At 43.7% G+C, this 12,227-nt stretch overlaps 2 protein-coding genes across 2 annotated transcripts; both read left to right on the forward strand.

Moving 5' to 3' along the window:
- Window positions 1-3,938: 3,938 nt before the first annotated feature.
- Window positions 3,939-5,682, forward strand: LOC149345855 (uncharacterized). The gene is made up of 7 exons (XM_089585305.1): window positions 3,939-4,088; window positions 4,277-4,469; window positions 4,955-5,029; window positions 5,101-5,193; window positions 5,251-5,361; window positions 5,418-5,489; window positions 5,551-5,682. The coding sequence occupies exons 1-7, from the start codon at window positions 4,024-4,026 to the stop codon at window positions 5,680-5,682; spliced, it is 741 nt and encodes a 246-aa protein (XP_089441431.1). The 5' UTR covers window positions 3,939-4,023.
- Window positions 5,683-6,948: 1,266 nt separating this feature from the next.
- On the forward strand, window positions 6,949-10,342 carry LOC149345856 (uncharacterized). Its single transcript, XM_089585306.1, has 3 exons — window positions 6,949-7,040; window positions 7,106-7,351; window positions 8,887-10,342. Exons 2-3 carry the CDS (start codon window positions 7,143-7,145, stop codon window positions 9,662-9,664), a joined length of 987 nt encoding a protein of 328 aa, XP_089441432.1. The 5' UTR covers window positions 6,949-7,040; window positions 7,106-7,142; the 3' UTR covers window positions 9,665-10,342.
- Window positions 10,343-12,227: the final 1,885 nt, after the last annotated feature.

Raw genomic sequence — 12,227 nt, forward strand, 5'->3', positions numbered from 1 at the left:
CACGATAGATATTGGGCGATAATTCGTGATATCATTTCTTTTGCCACCCTTGTAAAGTGGTATAACACGCGCTTGTTTAAGAGAGCATGGTAAGAAGCCACTTTCAATCATATCATTTAGCATAAAAAGAAGGACACACTTCAAGCTTTGGAAGTTTCTGGAAAGGTCGCTGATAAATATTCCATCAATTCCAGCCGATTTGTTATGCCGTAGACTGGAGATTATGCTGAAAAGATCTGGCTCTGTTATGTGTGGAAGAAATGCTGAGTCAATCACAGAAGAAGGAAGTAACGGCGAACGTGATGTGGCACGGGCAATGCGCTGTTCTTTAGAAAAAAAGTTATTAAAATCATTTGCCAAAGAGGATGTCAAGTGACCAAAACTATGCTCTATTGCGTCCTTGACCGGTCTACGCTGACGCCCGCGCAGTTCGTTCACGATAGCCCAAGTTTTGGCCACGTCATGGTGGCAATTGCGAAACTGGCTAGCATAGTAACGCCTTTTAGAGGACCGAAGAAGAGCGGTTACTTTGTTCCTAGCAGCCCGAAATTCATTTCGTAAGTTTGCATTTTTTGGTGAAGCGCGACATTTTGACCACAGCGCTTCTTTGCATCTAATGGCTGCGAGAATGTCAGCTGTAAGCCAGAAGCAATTATTATTTCGTTTTTTGGCAATGATACTTTTTTTGCAGGATTCTTTTAAATTTTTAAGAACCAAAACAAAGTTATCGTAGGCGGTATCTTTGTTATTTCGTGATATAAATGAGTTCCAGTCGAAGGATGACACCTTACTGTCAAATAGTTTTCGATCTAGTATAGTCATAACACACCTGCTATCATTAGGTTTCTGTGCAGAATCGACCTTAGCAAAGTGGCATAGCGTAAAGTAATGATCCGCTAATTTCTTTCGAATGACAGCTGCCATAACATAAGACAAGTCCGACGCGCGTACGTTAACGTGGTCTATGCAAGTTTTACACAAACTGTTGTTTACGATCTCTTCTCTAGTAGGATCTGAAAGTAGTGTTTCTATACCATGATCCGCAAGGGCATTTAGGTAGCTTTGTGCAGATGCTCTCTCAGGCTTTAACAGATCAATATTCAAGTCACCCATTATGCATAGGTTACCTTGGCTAAACCTTTGCTTACAAACGTCATGCAATGCTGTGATAAAATTAGCCACGTTTCCAGACGGTGGTCGGTATATGATAAGGAGATGACTCGAAATGTTGCTGTACGAAATTTCAAATCCCATTGCCTCTGCAGCGTTGATGGAGATGTTGATATTGGAAACCGATAATGAATCCTTGAAGAAAACAGCAATTCCTCCACCCTTACCCATTTGGCGGGTAAGGAAATGCTCCGTATAACCCGGAAGCTTGAACATGCAGGTAATATTGTCAGCAATATTTACCTCTGTGAAAGCAAATACGTCTACTACTTGGTAAAGGTCTTGTGCGATTACCAGAAATTGATTCCAATGTTTTCGAATGCTTCTAATGTTAATGTGAAGAATAGTAAGAGAACTCAAAGAAACTGGATGGAATGATTGGAAACAGACGTCAAAACTTGAAAAAGAAGCCATAGCAGTAATAGTGAATTTCCCTACGTCATTTTGTCAATGTCTGAAAGAGACGCGATTTTGATAACGGAAGCCCCCACTTCTTTTCTGGCGAAAACTTTGCCATTCTTGACCCAGACAAATTTGAAAGATTTTTCCTTTCCTCGGATTCGAGCTTTCCAGAACAGCTCACTGTTCATACGGGTCAAGTTTTCATTGAAGAAAACGGAGGAGAGCTTGTGGGACTCATTTAGCGTCCTAAGTTTGCTTTTTACCTGCAGCCATTTCTCCCGTAAGCTCGGGGACGAAAACCTGACCATTACGACCGGAATCTTCCCTTGTCTCGATGATAGACGGTGCAAGGAGGCTATCTCAGATTGGTTGAAGTCACGTACTTCAAGTGTTTCAGCCATCTGCGCAACTTCAGCCCGCAGGTCTTCCTGTGGCTGAACTGGCAGTCCGCTTATCTCTAGATTGGACAGACGGCTGTACTGTTCACTTTCATTGAGTTCCCACTGAATTCGGTGAATCATCGAAGCCTGTTCGTCAATAGTCCCTTCTAGAAATGCAACCTTTTGCTCAAGCGTCTTTGTTGCCTGCACGGCATCGTTGCAAGTCGCAAGGAGCGTGTCGTATTTGGATGCCAAGAATTCTACTGATGTTTGAACCTCAGTAACTGTCGTTTGCAGGCCTTGAATTGTCATGACAAGCTTCTCGAGTTGCGCCGGCAGAGCCAGGAGGCTATCTATGCTTATCTTCAGTTCAGAAACAACCATCAATTTTTCTTCCAACGCAGCCACTTTTTTAAAAACGTCCGATGGTTCTTCAGTTGGCTTATCATTGGATTTCACGGGAAGTGACTCCCCGCGACACACGCGACATCGCCATTTTTCACGTTTTCCTGGTCCCATGGATGAAAATGTATTCTCGGAAAGACCGGAGCAGTCACCGAGATGGTGCCCAATGCTACATTCGCAGCAAACAGTTCGTTTTCCATCTGTAGGTAGAGCCTCATTACAAACCCCACAACGTGCCATTGTGAACAGCCGAGAGTAATATTAGCAGGTGTAGCAAAGCACACGGTATGACAAGGTACAAATTGCACAGATTGCAGTCGGCGGCATAACGAGACAAAAGGCTAGTGATGAGTTTTCAGCAATGCTCACCTGTCGTACACAAAGATTGCAGTCAGTTCGCAGCAAAAGGTTGCCGCCGACTGCGAAGGTGAACCAGGTGAACCACGGTTTTATAGCTGTCTAGCGGCAGCAGTGCCGCCTCCAGGAAGCCTGGCAGTGATGGTCCTTCCGGTCACGCTGTCCCGAAGTGGACTGATTTGCTGCGCCGAGCTGTCCAGTTCTTCCACGATATGCGCAGGATAATGGTATCAGGTGGCCGTCGGAAGCAGTTACCTGTCGTACACAAAGATTGCAGTCAGTTCGCAGCAAAAGGTTGCCGCCGACTGCGAAGGTGAACCAGGTGAACCACGGTTTTATAGCTGTCTAGCGGCAGCAGTGCCGCCTCCAGGAAGCCTGGCAGTGATGGTCCTTCCGGTCACGCTGTCCCGAAGTGGACTGATTTGCTGCGCCGAGCTGTCCAGTTCTTCCACGATATGCGCAGGATAATGGTATCAGGTGGCCGTCGGAAGCAGTTACCTGTCGTACACAAAGATTGCAGTCAGTTCGCAGCAAAAGGTTGCCGCCGACTGCCATTTGCGGTATTAAAAATTAAGCAGTTATATTTAATAGAACAACGCAAAGCACATTAAAAATAAATTTTTATAACTTTAAACATTAAAGGAAGTGTTTAAGCATTACATTTCATTCTTTTTGTTGTAAAGTTCGAAATATGCAGGTGTGCACAAGAGAAGAAAGTTTCGTTTTCGTTTCGTCTGCTGTACTAGCTGTAGGTTACCGACGTGTGCTAGGGGATTACTACTTACAGCGTAGACTGCAGGACAGAATTAAGATACGTTGCTTTAATACGTCCAATACACACTGCATTGCACACCTCTCCGCATCATGTGTACTCGACTGTGAGCGGTCTCCGTCTTTTTCGGCCGCACGTTTTAGCCGCTCTTCGCACTTTGGACTCAGACCGCCGCTCGGTCCGCGGTCTTTCGCGGGAGCGTTCACTTCTCTGCTGGTTTTGTTTTTGGATGTTTGGTTCGATGCTAGGAAAGCGCTTCAGACACGAGTCGTTTCCTGTGCGCACATTGGTCGATCGCGCGCCTTCCCAGCGCTGTAGCGCACACCCAAGGCCGCCAGAGCAGTCAGCTGAGCGGATTAGCCCGCCTTCGCTCAAAAGAAAATGAACAGACAAAAAAAAAACACAGAGAACAGAAACGTCCCCTTATCCGCGCTCGCCTGTCAGTCGCCCAGTAGATGCCGCAGGCACGAAGCACGCTGTGGCTCTGCGCGACGCGATCTGCCTCTTTGTCTCGCTCATGCACAGAGTTTCAGCAGAATGCCGCCATCGTGCATCGTATGCAAAACAAGATGCCAAAAGGGATCGGGCATTTCGCTTCACGTGTGAGTACTGTTCTTCTCTGAAAAATTAATAACGGCATTGTCGCGTTTTTTTTTTTTAAGATTTTCTTGTGTGCATGGAGCAAGCATGACGGGCATTCGTAGAGCCTTACGCTTAGCGGTATATAGTACAGGCTTGGCATTGACACAGTAGATGCAAAGTAAGTGAAGTGGGCCTTTTTTTGTTTCAGCTTTCCTCAGAACAATAAAAACTTGCTACAAAAGTGGCTCAGCGCTATTAGGACACCACTGCCTAATTTACATATAGGGCACAGGATCTGCTCAAGACACTTTGAGCAGTCATGCTTTTACAGCGGCCACACCAGGCACATTTTGAAACCGGATGCAGTGCCAACAATATTCCAAAGTGTACAGAGTGAGCAGGTAGGTGCAAATTGTGGTTGTGCTCTGTGTACGTTTGGTAGAACCTGCATTCAGTGTGAAACTTTCAATGCTCATTACGAGTAAGTTGATATGTATGAAAGCTATTGTGAGCCTAGCTGATGATATCTACAGCCTTTACAGCCAAACATAAGTAAAAAGAGGCAAGCTAAACTTTTCAACAAAACACTAAATATTTAAGTTACAATTAAAAATTTTCCAATTGGTATGTCACTATGAAAGTAAAGGCAGAAATAGAACATAAAAAGAATCAAGTTCATAATAAATAAATAAAATACACCATCTATCAGCAGTTAAGAGCGATGCATAAATAGGAGGACTTATGCAGGAGAGACTCTGCGTCAAGCATGTTTATATTATTAAACAAAATTCTGACAGCGGCCATGGTGTCTCATCAAGTCCGTGTGCATAGGGTGATAAGTTATAATAGAGTGATTGTCTCAGCTCATGCGATACTTTTACTTCAGGTTGCAAGCACATCTCACGGTGCTATTTCAGCATTGCAGTCTTCGCTACGTATGTCACCACAAAAACGCAAGCAGGTAAGGTTAAGTGAGCAGAAAGGCCAGTACTTCAGGCAACAAAATTTTTAACTCATTTCATATCTATGCAGGAGCAGGCAAGCCCAGAAGCAACCAGCTCACAGACAATGCCTTCACCCTCCTCACGAGATCAGTCACCATTGAGAAAGTCCCCACGCCTGCAGGTAAAACAATGATTCCGAATGCTGGTGTCTCCGGTAATGAAAATGTTCCTACTTCAGGCCATTAGTGTGACACAGCATCTCAGCCAACCAGCCACCTCATTGATACGCAAATCCCCCGGCAAGCACTTGCACACTCCCACAAGAAAGTCCCCACGCAAGCGAAAGCAGGTGAGATGCTCCATATAAATACCTAGAACCTCAGGTCAAAACTGTTTTTTCTTCAGGACGTGTCTACACCACACACTCCCAGTTCAGTAGCAGCACCACAACGGAAATCTCCACGCAAGTGCTTGCAGGTAACATGTAAAAGGTAGAAGATGCACTGTCTCCTCTGACACACTCTTACTGCCTCAGCAGACATCTACACCTGTTGCAGCAAGCTCAAGGATGCACAGTGAGAACCAAGGTGCAACGAGCCCAGCCAAAGCAGCAGTGAAAGTGCAACATAAGGTATGCACATGCAGATTATTAAGAAAGCTTAGTTGCTGACGCAGTATTCTATTCCCCCACAGACAACACCATCTCTGAAAAGCTCCAGCAAAAAGAAAGGAGCAGTAAGCCATGATCAACCGTACATTGCTTCACAATCTCCAAGAACACGACTGTGGACAGTCAAGAAAAAGCTCTCTGTCACGCGAAGAAAACTCTATTCAGCCACACGACAGTTAAAAGAAAAAAAGAAAAGAATGATTGACCTCAAAAGCCTTCTAAATGAAATGAAAGAAAAACAACTGATTTCTCCGAATGGACAAGAAGCACTGGAGGCATTTGGAGAACTGCCACAAGAGCTTGTAAAAAGCTGGCGCTCTAACAAGCCCAAAGCGCCATCACAAAGACGATACAGTGAGAAGATGAGGAAGTTTGCCACTACACTGTATTATCAGTCTCCAAGGGCATATGAATATGTGGCCAGCATTTTTCCAATGCCCAGCAGGCAGACAATTCGCACCTGGCTCAAAGTGATTGACGGATGGCCGGGATTTACAAGTGAAGCTCTCAATCATCTCAAAACATCATTTGAAACAAAAAATGACCGAGAGCGGCTTTGTTGCCTGATGCTAGACGGAATGAGCATTAGAAAAAGGTGTGAGATGGACACAAAGACAGGGAGACTTATTGGCTATGTTGACTTGGGGAACAGTCAGAGTCCACTGGACACCGATGACTCATCTTTAGCTGGAGATGCACTTGTGCTCATGGCAGTTGGTGTGGCAGCTCCATGGAAAATTCCCTTCGGATATTTCCTCAATAATGGACTCAGTGGGGAGCAGCTCAGAAACATAGTAAATGAGGCCATTGAGCAGCTGACACAATGTTCACTGAACGTTGTTGCTATTGTGTGCGATGCTCTGGCAGCTAATGTATCCATGGGCAAGCTGCTTGGCTGTCGGATCCATGAAGCCACAAGTGAGCAGTTTGTGACGGCTTTTCCGCATCCCTGCAACCAGTCAAGGACCGTGTCCCTGGTATTTGATGCTGCCCATGGATTAAAATTACTCAGGAACCTCCTGGGCGATAAGAAAACACTGCACAGCAAAGAATATGGAGTAAGATATTCAAGTTTGATATAGTGTAATTTGCTTCTAATATACTTATTGTCTTTTGCAGTCAATTGAATGGGGCTTCATTGAAAAGCTGCAAGACCTGCAAGAAGCTGAAGGTCTTCGAGCAGCAAATAAGCTCCGGAGAGCTCATATTGAGTTCTACAGGCAAATCATGAAAGTGCGACTGGCTGCACAAACATTCAGTGCATCAGTGAGCAAAAGCCTGAAGTTTGCCCAGGAGCTGGGAATCCAAAACTTCAATGGGTCCAGTGGAACTGCAGAATTTGTTGCTGACGTTGATCGGTGAGTTACCAAGCAAAGTTCTCGTTTGCATAAATAATGCAATTTTCCTTTAATGTTTCTTTCAGGGCCTTTGATATATTAAATTCACACAGTCCAACTGCAATGGACTTCAAAGCACCACTCCGAGCAGCAACATTCAATCTTCAAAAGCAGACGATGCTCCAACTATCTGCAAAGCTCATGTCGCTGCGTCTTCCATCTCGTGAGCTCGTATCCACCTCGGGGAGGAGAATGTCTGTCATAAGTTTGGCATTTTCATTGAAGAGCGTTGCAGAACTTGCCCAGAAGCTCTTCGATTCCACTGTTTGCAGGTAGGACTGCATATTGTGTTTCATATACTATTAATGCATGTCAGTACACAAGTGCGCAATCCAAATGAACAAAAGACTTTCATGACTGAAAAGTAAAAACACAATTAAAGCTGCATATACAGTGCTGCTTTATTAATAAAAAGAGTGCATGATCATAGGGCCTTTCGTATAGTGCTGAACCATGCAGATGAAGGCATCTTAATGCAGTTTCAAGGCAATGCATTTTGTCCTAACTATACAGAATATTCAAAGCTAAAGCACAAACAATGAAAGCATGGCAAGGTGACAGCGACGGGAAAGTATCTCTAAAACATGTGCTAAAATCAATTTATAGAAGTAATGCTATCTTATTAGACATGCTTATAGCATGCAGTTTCAGTCTATCGCTGAATAATTAAAGCAACAACAGAACATATCTGCCAGTCCAAACTCAAGCCCAGTGACTTTCCGTGTAGTGTTGCTCATAACAAATGTAGCCAAAAGTACAGAGCAACAATAGGACAGCACACCATGCATTTTGACCTACTTGCAAGGCATCTTGCTATAAAATGGCCCGACAATAACTTATGAGGAGTTAAATACAGAATAAACACACTTCAATTCTTGAAAGGAAATGAAGAAAACTATTTTTCATGTTATTGCATTTACAAATGAGGTCAGTGGAGGGTTGAGAAAGTTAACCAAAAGCAACAAAAATGAAAAGCAATCCAATCATTTTACCATTATGGTGGAAGCATAAGTATGAACTACCACTCTCTCAAATTATTTAAGCGTTCCATGAAAATAAAATCCAAAGTGAAGCTACATAAAGAGGACAGCAAAAAATTGCTGGAAATATTGTTACCAAGCTCAGTAACTATAAAAAGGAAAGTAGAAGGCTCTCCTTACTACCATGGCTGCAACAGGCACGATGCAAAATAAGTTTTCTCGAGAGACTATAAATTCAGACTCACTACTTTGCTTCACTTTTTTATACACCTCAGTAGTCTTCTTGTACCTGAGAAGAATGCCGAGGTCTTTACTTGATTGGTTGGGAGCCTCGGGAACCTTACCTAGCAAAGGTTGACCACTGAGCTTACTCAATCTTCTTTAAAGGTTTTAATACTAGCCACTTCTAAAATTTCTTTCCCAGCATTACAATGTAGTAGCAACTAACTTTTTAGGCCCTTTATACCACCGATCTTTTTCACTTTTTGGTGAAATTCTGCCCAAAACAATTTTCTTACACCCTGAGCTTGGTGCATGACAGCCTTGGATGCTTATGCGCCACTAAACGCACGCAACACAACATACATGATGCAAATAAGCACGGCTGACTAAAAGTGTAATGTTATTGGCTATAAAACAAACAAGCTAAGCAATAGCTATGCTGCTGTGAGCACTACTAGAAACTGCACTCACTGGATAAGCTTTCATTGTTATTTCACTTCACTGCATTAACAAGGAACTAGGAATGGAGACATATTTTCTCCATTCTGTTTGCCAAGGCAGGAAAGCAATTGAAAAATATCATGGTGTTTTCATTTTCATTACAGCTACATTTGTACATACAGGCTCAGCCAAGACCACCTTGAAATGTTCTTTAGCTGCATCCGCCAGAGAGGGGGATGGAACAACAACCCCTCAGCTCTGCAGTTCCGGTATGCATACAGAAGCCTACTGGTGCATGCCGATGTGCGGCCTGTGACAACCGGCAATGTTGCCCCAGATTTTGAGGGGATTGCAACAGTGACCCATGAGCGTGGGCACAGAAGCAACGACGATGAAGCTGATGAGTCGCCTGACATGTACATTGCTACTTCCATAACTGATCATGACTACAGCTGCCTTGGCTACGGACTCACTAATTTTAGCACTGAGGTTGTCACTTACATAGGTGGTTTTATTGTGAGGGTTGTGTCAAAAAGCATAAACTGCAGTTCGTGCTTAGAGATGCTTGTACAGGACGACATCGCAAGTGTCCTCATTTTCATTCGAAATAATGGAGGCCTAATAATGCCTTCAGAGCTCGTAATTCACACCCTGTGCACTGCGGAGCACATTTTCCGCTGCAGTAACGAGCAAGGGCAGAAAAATGTTGACCGCTTGGTCATACAGTCCTTCCAGCAGTTCTGCCAACGGCATGAGAAAAGCTTGCAGGAAGTAGAGCATTACAAAGAAAACCCAGCACATGTAATTGGAGTGATCAAATTTGTTTTGAAGAAATATGTGACACTCAGACTAAGAGAGGAGGCTAGAAGGATAACAGAGAAGGCAAGAGGGGCTTATGTCAGAGCACTGCTTACAAAGCAAATCTTGTTCCAGCACCAATAACAACCACATCCAACTGCACTAATCAACCTGACATGAGCATGAAGGAGCGCAAACAGTCAGTGAACAGTCGGTGCATATGTCATAACGAGCCCCTCGATTATCTGCCTTTGTCTGCTCGGCAACTTAATGACAATTATTTAGTGGAAAGCAAGGAATGAAGGAAACAAAGAATAAAATATTAATAATAAATTTTTACAAGGCAAAGTCGCACTTGGGTATAAATCATGCTGCAGAAGAGAATTTTTTATTAATTTTGATCCCGTGGTTCTAATACATGCCACAAATTTATAAAATACACAGCACCAGCTGTTCCAATGAGCCGTACCGTATATTCTCTCAAATCCTCCTCCATTACACCATAAAAAGTGGGCAATCAACAACTGTTGATACGTGGCAGTAGTGGGGTAGCTTCACCAGTGCATTGTCGGAATGAACCTGGCCAATGTGCATGTTTATAAAGTATTATACCAGTGTCAAATTCAGGCCTGTGTTCCTTTACATGGCAAATATCTCGTGTTGTGTCTTACGTCAAGATAAATGGCAATGATATGCAAAACGCAAGACAAATATGTCTGTTGACTGTAGTAGAGGAAATATGTATTTTTCTTGCAGTTTCTTAAAGCACACCTTATATGTGTAACGCAAAAACTCTTCACCAGTACAATGTTCAGAGCAATAAATGGCTTGGTTTGGTTTATGGGGTTTAACGTCCCAAAGCGACTCAGGCTATGAGACACTGTGGTGAAGGGCTCCGGAAATTTCAACCACCTGGGGTTCTTTACTGTGCACTGACATCACATAGCAGACAGGCCTCTAGCATTTCATCTCGAACGAAATTCGACCACCGCGGACAGGATTGAACCCGTGTCTTTCGGGTCAGCAGCCAAGCACCATAACCACAGAGCCACAGTGGCGGCCTCAGTGCACAAAAATGTTTCCGAAGCTAAGGTCACTGAAGTGTTCAGCAAGTACTCAGTGTTTTATTAGTGTTAAAGCAATCTAAATGCAAAGCAGTTGGCACATTTCAGCTTTTACACAGAGACTCATGTGCTTTTCTGACAGTCTGATTTTTTTGTAGTGGTTAACGTCCCAGAGTGGGACACGCTACGAGGGATGCTGTTTCTGAAGGGATCTGCACCAAATACACAGTTGTGCTATAGATAACAGTTGTGATGAAGAGTGACATGGGACATTTATTCCAACATTGTTCATGCAAAATCATTGTATTAAGATATACTACGTTCAACACGCTTTTTCTTTTCCCGACTACCTAGAATACTGCATCAAGGCATCCCTGTTAGGTGTTGAACAATTAATAGCACAGTTCTTGGTACTGTTTCTATCTTTTTTTTCATGTGAATTATTCGAATGTGTGAAAAGATGTGCAAGGTATTGAATGCTACACTGTGCATGAATGAGACATTATTTACATGCTATGATATTTTTATTTGTCTAGTTTGTACAACAGCAAGCATTCACAAACATAACTGCTCATGTTAAATAACTGTCAACTATGAAACCAGCTGTAACTTTACAGTGGCAGGTTGTATAATAATCTCACATACTTGTGATTACGAAGATACCCTGATTGTCAATTTATGCAGATCATGGCATGAATTTTTAATATTTCGAAAGCTGTACGCGAGCAAACCGCATTCCAACATTTCTCTCTACTATCATTACCTTGCAAAATACTATGCTGCTGCTCTCTGACCGCGACTTAACCCACATGTCTCTCGCATAAAGTTATTTCATGTATGTACGCTTTGGTGCTTCGTTGCACGCAGATTAAACTTTTCAGAACGGAGTCTGTTTGCACTGTATTCAAACTGAATTCGCATCTTGACAAGCAGCGGTAGAAAATGAAAACGGTACAGAAGGCAGGCGCTGCACTGTGCGCGTCTGCCGTCTACCTGTTGCCTCGTCTCCACCATGGAACAACAACGAGGTCTGAGCGCTGGAGATGACAGGAGGTGACGATGGTGCACATTTTACTAAAGGGACTCCAGGTAATGCCGAAAGGAATCGGGCATGCATGTTTTATAACCCCGTACATCAAAACGAACCTTGCTGAACCTCACCAACAATACTCGTTGATCTTGGCTCACACCAACACAAACAACGCGTAATGAGCGGCACCGGATTCACCACCATCTAAAACTATCTTCGTGCGCGCACAATTGCGAACATTTTGCACATGAACTGGAAAATAATTCAACACAGTACGTAAGGAAGCCGCAAACACCGTTCCTCGCTCAGCTTTTTAACGCACCTTCTTGTAACGCGCACTAAGAAGCGCGCGGCCATGCTGCACGAAGTTGCCAGGTTAGTACGCTGTAACTGACGGTAAGCCGTCAAACTTGGTCTAGGTCGTCTAGATCATGCAGGGAACCATGAGCGAAGTAACAAGATGGCTGCCGTCCATGGTTAGAAAAACGGTGGAGAGGGTTTACATGGGAGTGCTGCCGCCGCTTTCGCTCTAGAGTTGGTATATTAGCTGACTATGCTATTACCTAGAGGGAAAGCTGGACAAGCGTTTGCGGGTAGGCAGGCTGGAAACGCT

Source organism: Amblyomma mixtum, chromosome 4 (assembly GCF_055824585.1).
Source record: "Amblyomma mixtum isolate Tamu chromosome 4, ASM5582458v1, whole genome shotgun sequence".
In the NCBI taxonomy this organism is placed as follows: domain Eukaryota; kingdom Metazoa; phylum Arthropoda; class Arachnida; order Ixodida; family Ixodidae; genus Amblyomma; species Amblyomma mixtum.

Coding starts and splice junctions, on each gene's coding strand:
- LOC149345855 (XM_089585305.1), top strand. CDS start 4,024: ATGCCGCCATCGTGCATCGTATGCAAAACAAGATGCCAAAAGGGATCG. Junction 4,089..4,276: donor TCGGGCATTTCGCTTCACGT/GTGAGTACTGTT, acceptor TTTTTGTTTCAG/CTTTCCTCAGAACAATAAAA. Junction 5,490..5,550: donor CTCCACGCAAGTGCTTGCAG/GTAACATGTAAA, acceptor CTGCCTCAGCAG/ACATCTACACCTGTTGCAGC.
- LOC149345856 (XM_089585306.1), top strand. CDS start 7,143: ATGGACTTCAAAGCACCACTCCGAGCAGCAACATTCAATCTTCAAAAG. Junction 7,352..8,886: donor TTCGATTCCACTGTTTGCAG/GTAGGACTGCAT, acceptor TTTTCATTACAG/CTACATTTGTACATACAGGC.